The sequence below is a fragment of the Sciurus carolinensis genome, chromosome 14, assembly GCF_902686445.1.
Source record: "Sciurus carolinensis chromosome 14, mSciCar1.2, whole genome shotgun sequence".
NCBI classification, from domain to species: Eukaryota; Metazoa; Chordata; class Mammalia; order Rodentia; family Sciuridae; genus Sciurus; species Sciurus carolinensis.
Genome location: NC_062226.1, coordinates 1409227 through 1415521, shown reverse-complemented (window position 1 = coordinate 1415521; position 6295 = coordinate 1409227). Strand labels below are relative to the sequence as shown.

Below are 6295 nucleotides of genomic sequence, written 5' to 3'. Positions count from 1 at the left end.
GCTGTGCCCGAGACCCCCTCTTGGGTGTTTGCCGCCTGGGCCCACTGGGAGTGGGGCTGGGAGTGGGGCTGGGAGTGGGGCTGGCCCAGGTTTTTTTTTTTGTGTACTGGAGGTTGAACCCACGGGCGCTTAACCACCGAGCCACGGCCCCATCCCTTTTAAATATTTTATTAGAGACATGGTCTCACTGAGTTGCTTAGCGCCTCCACTTTGCTGAGGCTGGCTTTGAACTCGAAATCCTCCTGCCTCAGCCTGCCTAGCCGCTGGGATTACAGGCATGGGCCATCTCGCTGGCAGGGTTGCCAGATTTAGCAAATGAAAATATACTATGCAAGGTTAAAGGTGAATTTCAGATTAACAGTATAAACAGTGAGTTAGGATTTTTAGTCTAAAGTGCAAGTTTTAGAGATGTTTATCTGAAATTCATGTAACCTTGGCATCCCGAGTTCTACTGGCAACATGCCTGGGGCTTCAGAGGGTCCCTTAATCGACCCTGACTCTGTAGCTCTTAGAAAATGTAATATAACCTCCACACAAAGGTGGATGGTCACCTCTGAATTCTAGGATTCAGGACCAGACCTTGGCTACAGTGTTCATTCATTTCTCCACAAACCCCAGAAATAAAGTTGCATGTGACTTTTTTGCTAAAATGGAACAACAGACCTGTTGGTTTTGTTTTTAATTGTGAGTCCTAACTTTTACACACATCAGCATTCCCTGAACTGTGGCTAAAACAGAAAAGAAAGGACACAGATGAGGAACCCATCTGAAGGGCAAGGGCTAGGGTCAGCCTGAGGTCACAAGTTAGGTCTCCTCTCCACTGCTGGTTGGTTGGCTTTTAGTAAGTGACTATTAGGATTCAAACTTGAAGTACATTTGCCAGTGCTGCCATCTCTGCCCGCCCTGTGGCTCCGTGTAATGCTCTGTGTGGGAAAGGGGCTTTGCTGATGTCAGGGTTAGGAAACCCTATGCATGATGATCCACGCCAGAGGCACCCCTGTGGCTGCTCCCTCTCCCTCAGGTCCCTCTTCTCCCCGTTCACTCATCTTTCCTAGGCTGATATTCACTGGCCTCCATTCTGTGCCAAACCCAGGAGACAAAAGCCGAGCTCTTGAGTCCCTGGGTCTGCAGAATAGAAGACTGGACCTCAGGTGCGGTATGGAAGCCAGGCAGTAGGGCAGGGAGTGAGTGGGGGGGTGTCATAAACAGAAGACAGAGAGAGGCCTCTGGATGAGATGAGAGAGGCAGCGAGAGGCCCAGGCAGAGGAGCCACTGTGCAAAGGCCCTGCGGGAGGAGGATGCGGAGCACAGTGGAGGGGTGGCAAGGAGCCCAGTGTGACTGGAGAGATGAACCAGGGTGAGCGTGGGACTGAGAGAAGCGCCCTGGGTAACAGGGTGGAGGGAGTGGCAGCTGCCCTGTGGTGACTGGACACCAGGGCACGGGCGTAGGGTCCCTGCGGCACTCCTAGAGGGGGCGGAGCAGACACAGAGCACAGACGGGACTTTGGCACCATCCATGCCCACACTGCGAGTGGACCTGAAGGAAAACCACTACAAGAGGGCATCAGGCAGGGGAGAGAGGCCTGAGCCCGGGGTGGGCCAGGTGTGTGGGTGTGAGCCCACCCTCGTCCCGAGCCACAGTCTGGCTTTGCAGATCCCGGTACCTGCTCCATTTGGTCCTCCTGGGCAGCAGGGAGGGCCTTTGTGGGGCACAGCAAGGCACTGGTTGGGGACAAATGCAGAGAAGGGTTTGGTGTTTGATGGGCTGTCCCAGTGTGAGCAGACAAGACAAAGGACCAAGGAGACTGATGTGAGACCTGCTAACATTCCTGGGGGGCCCAGAAGCTGCCCAGGAAACCAGCATGGAAGGGCTACGTCCTGAGCCAGCTGTCCCAAGCACAGACCAGACTCGGCTCTGTCCCTCCACGGCGTCAGACTTCACTGAATGACCTTGAATTCTCAGGCGACACCACTCATCGGTGGCAGTTCACTGGATGCGGGTGGGTCACCTGGGGTCAGAAGCCGGGCAGTCCCAGGTTCTCGATTCAGTCTTAACTTCTAACATCTGTGAGACTCAGGGCACACATCCCACTTGACACGACTCTGCATGCAGGCCACAGAAGGGCCCGGATACAGGTCAGGCGGCCGCAGGCTCAGGAGGCAGAGAGCAGGCACGAATGCAGAGGCACCCCCGGCGGTCGGTGGGATCGGGAGCCAGCCAAGGACTTGTCCAGGGCGCAGGGCTGTCAGAGCACAGGAGCTTACCCCAGGCCAAGGTCCAGAGGGCGCCAGCCACAGGGGCAGCGGACACTGCTGCCTGCACAGCGAGGTTCGTGGCCAGGATTCCAAGGGCAGCCACAGCACAGCCCAGTGGGTTCTCACACGGGAGCCCTATAGACAGCCCGCCCCTCTGGTCCTCCTAAACCCCCATGAAGCCTCCTGGGAGCCGGGTGGCCAGGGAAGTTTTCTCTCTTCCCGAGTCTGGGCACCTAGCTGGGGCACTGCGAGGGGTGAGGGTGGGGCTACAGGGCACCAGGCAGCCCACTCCTCCCCGGGGATGGTACCAGAACCCATCAGAACCTGTGGAGGTGGCTACTCTGGGTGGAGGTCACTGCCGGGGTGGCCCCTCCTCCTCTCACACATGCTCCAGGCTGTTTTCCAGGGGGATATGCTGAACCTGCCCCAGGGCAGCCCTGTCCTGCCTAGGGTCCTGTCCCCAGCCTCTGGGGTCCCAGCAAGGCTGTGGGACTCATTTCATTCCCTGGTCAGTGTTCTCTTGCTCTTTTCCACTCAGGAAATCTGGTGAGCCTGGACTCCTCTGGACGATGTCCTGAGGAAGGTGGGGATTCGTGTGATGAGGGGGGACAGTGCTTCCTTGCAGAAGTAGCGACCTGGCAGGAACCACCTGCCCACACCTCCAGATAGACACTCTGGGTCATTCTGTCCTGGAAGGTCCACCCAGGAAGTGGAGGTGGTGTGGGCTGAACCCCCCATGCCCACACACAAGGTCTCTTGCTAGGACCCAGTCACTGTGCTTCTGAGGAAAGAGATGGCCCTGGCATCCTAGGAGCCCTATTGAAATATGGACAAGTCTGCAGTACCAGAGAGGTCCCCTACCCCCAGAGGACAAGCCCCAGGCTTTGCTGGTGGAGGCGAAGGGACTGTTGGCCCTTGAGTGGACACCCTGTCTAGTCTGCAGGAGTTGGGCATGTGGGGGGCATACCTGCCAATCAGCCCCCTGGCAAGTAATTTACTGGAAATGGTAAACGCAGAAGACCCTTGCCGACAGAAGCCGCAGGCAGCAAGAGTTGGGAGGTCCACCCTCCCCAGCTCCTCCTTCACCCACACCACTGCTCTCCCCTCCTCTCTTGGCCTTTGCTGACTCCCATGCCGTCCTGTTAGGGGCTGTTCTTGCTGGAGTACCCAACCTCCTCGCCTGTCCTTGCCGCCCACACAACCTTTGACAGCCTGTCTCTTAATCACTCAGGTTCTGACTCTTCTGCCACCTGACAAGGCTGTGGACACTGTCCAGAGAAATGCAGCTGGATCTAGTCGGCACGTGATCTGGAGTCCCTGCCCAGTAAGCAGCTATTTCAGATGACCATCCTGCACAGCCAGAGCAGGATGGCCATTCCTCATTTTCAGTCCACCCTGGAAGTCCAGGCCTCCTGAAGCCTCCTGCACACACGTGCACACGCAATGGCTTCACAAGTGTGTGTGCTTCCCCTGGGGGCTGCCCTGGGGGACCAGCCCTGACAGCACAGCCAGCGAGTCACACAGGATCCTCCTGGTGAGTTGGGTGGACACCAGATCCACAGCCTGGGCTCCCTCACCTCTCTCCAAGCCTGGGAGATCAGCACCAGGGCCTGAGGCAAGGATCAGAGTGGAGTGTCCTCCAGGGAGCTGCTCTCTGCCCAGTGAGTCCCCAGCCCCAGACTGGTCCTCTGCCCACAAGCTCAGGCCTCCCTCACCCTCTCCACCAACACTGACCAGCCAGGGCACTGGGCCTGGGGCAGAGGCTGCAGGGACTGCAGGCCAGGGTGTTGGGGATGTGACTGTCCTTCTGAGCAGGGGCCCATCCAGGCCCACCAAGAGGGGCCCTGATCCTGGCTTGCACTCTGTGCTCTCAAGGCCCTGCGCCCCTTCCCAGGGCCTGCTCATATGGCCCAGGGACTCCTTAGGAGCCACACCAGCCCAGGACCCCAATCCCAGAGCAGGAGCTGGGTGCACATCCATGTCGCCGGCCACCAGCGGCTTCAGCAGACCCCGTTGGGCCACACAGGTCCTAGGGGCACTGCCTGCCCCCTCATTCACGGGGGATCCTGGCCAGCTGGCTGGTTCTAACCCCTGGCTGCCCATGGCTTGGCTACCCACAGGAGAACCTGATCCACCCAATCTGCCTTGGAGGCTTCTGCCCTTCTCAGGCACCCCCAAGCAGAGCCCCAACTCCTGTGACCCTGGGGACAGTGCCTCTGGCAGAGCCTCCTCAGAAAAATCCTCAGTGGCGATGGAGGTGTCCTCCCCAAGAGGGCCCATTGAGCCCCCAGAAAGCATGGCCTCCTCAGGTGGGGAAGGGAAGTCTTCTGAGCATGAGTCACTCTTTGCTTCAGGGGTGGGAGGTGTTGGGGGTCGGTGGGCATCCCTGTGGGTGGAGGACAGGAGGTCCCCACTGCTGCAGGACAGCCCCTTGTCAACTGGAGACAGGATCTCAGCCAAGAAGCCAATGGCATGTGGAGGACCAGCTTCCTCCAGAGCAATAGAGGCTCCACGCCCCCCACACCCAGGCACCTGGCTCCCGGCAGCCAGAGAGTCTAGTCTGCTGGAGACCTCAGGAGTCTGCTGGGCCAGGGGGACCTCAGGCTCAGGTGAGGTCTGTGGAAGTCTCCTCTCAGTGGACAGACTCAGATCAGCAGCCCAGGGCTCCTCCTGGAAGTCCACTGAGGTCTGGGGAGGCACCGGCTCTCCTCCAGATGTGGAAGTCCCTGAGGGAAAGGGCAGTGCTGGGTCTGAGTCACTGGTGGAAGGGGTTTGGAATGGGAGCCCCTGGCCGATCTCCTCAGGGAAGGCCTGCTTGGTGTTCCCTGTATTTGATCCACTGGTGAGGCTTCTTCTGGCTCCAGAAGATCCCTGGCCCTCTCTAGGGCCCAGAAGAGGAAGAGGCACTTGAGGCTGTCCACTTTTCTTGAGGTCAGACGAGCCACCTGAAGGCCAGGAGCTCCCTGCAGCTGGCTCTGCAGCAATGCCAGCTTCCCACAGGTTCTCCCTACTGTCCTCGTCCCAAATTTGGTGGGAGGCTTCTGAAAGCTCTGACCCCGACCTTGGAGGGAGGGCATCTGGGAGGGGCAGTGACCAGCCTACCTGCAGGAGGCTCTGTCTGGACTCCAGGCCTCCTGCCATAGCCACCTCCATGGAGGAGCCACCCATGGACCCAGCCCCTCTGCCCTCCTGCCTCGGCCAGGACCTGCATCCTGCAGCCCCAGGAACACCACCTAGCTGAGGGTCTTCCTGGTGGAGCCCCCAGGACAAAGGCGGGCTGAGTTCCTCCCATGAGTCATGAACAGAGAAATCCCTGAATTGGTTGAGGTCAGCATCTGGGGTGACCTCAGCTTCCAAGCCAGACAGGGAAAGGGAACTATCAGAAAGCTGGACCAGGGTGGCTGTGACTTTCTGAAATTCCTGGAGAGAGGAGCAGGACAGGTCACTTGCAGAGCCTGCTGAGGGGGTAGAGGATGATGCAGGGGCTTCTGAAGACCCACAGCAGGTCCTGGAGGCAGACTCCATGTCCAGGTCCAAGGGGGCCCCCAGCTGGGGTAGGAGGCTGCCTGAGCAAGGGACAGAGGCCTCCTCCTTGGGGGCCACAGGAGCTGCTGAGACAGGATGAGTTTGGGATGATGCCATGGTCGTCACATGCAGACCCTAGCCCCAGAGCAGTGCCACCCCCACGCTAGCAGTCTCCTCCTGTGGCCCCCACAGTCAGTGGCTCAAAGCCAGAAGGACAGAGGCAGGGAAAAGTTCCGGTGCCAGAGTGCTGGACCTCTGACCAACCAGAGGGTAGCTACCCCATCTGCCCCATCAGTAAAGAGGTCACTCCTGTGTCTCAGCTGTCATTAGACTGAGGGGCTGGCTCTGCCTCACTTTCATTGGTGGTGCCCTGGGGAGGGGCCTGGGCAGGGTCCCTGCAGCTGGGCAAGGGAGGGTAGGACCATGTGCTGTGGTGAGAAGTCTGGCTCTCAGACCACCCTTAAGTGAGGACCTGATGGTCCTGGAGCTGGCATTGGGAGTCCCTGGGGAGGAC

General features: G+C 59.0%; 1 protein-coding gene across 17 annotated transcripts in view; it reads right to left on the bottom strand.

The window, feature by feature from the left end:
- Window positions 1-662: 662 nt before the first annotated feature.
- Window positions 663-6295, bottom strand: part of Ccdc187 (coiled-coil domain containing 187) — a 50007-nt gene continuing 44374 nt past the window's right edge. For 11 of the 17 annotated variants that reach the window (XM_047525079.1, XM_047525089.1, XM_047525090.1 and 8 more), the window contains one exon: window positions 663-5867. In XM_047525079.1, coding sequence (XP_047381035.1) covers window positions 3706-5867 — 2162 coding nt within the window. In that variant the 3' untranslated portion in view covers window positions 663-3705. The remainder of the gene's footprint in view (window positions 5868-6295) is intronic. The other 6 variants (XR_007104998.1, XR_007105000.1, XM_047525081.1 and 3 more) reach the window with 5 other exon arrangements.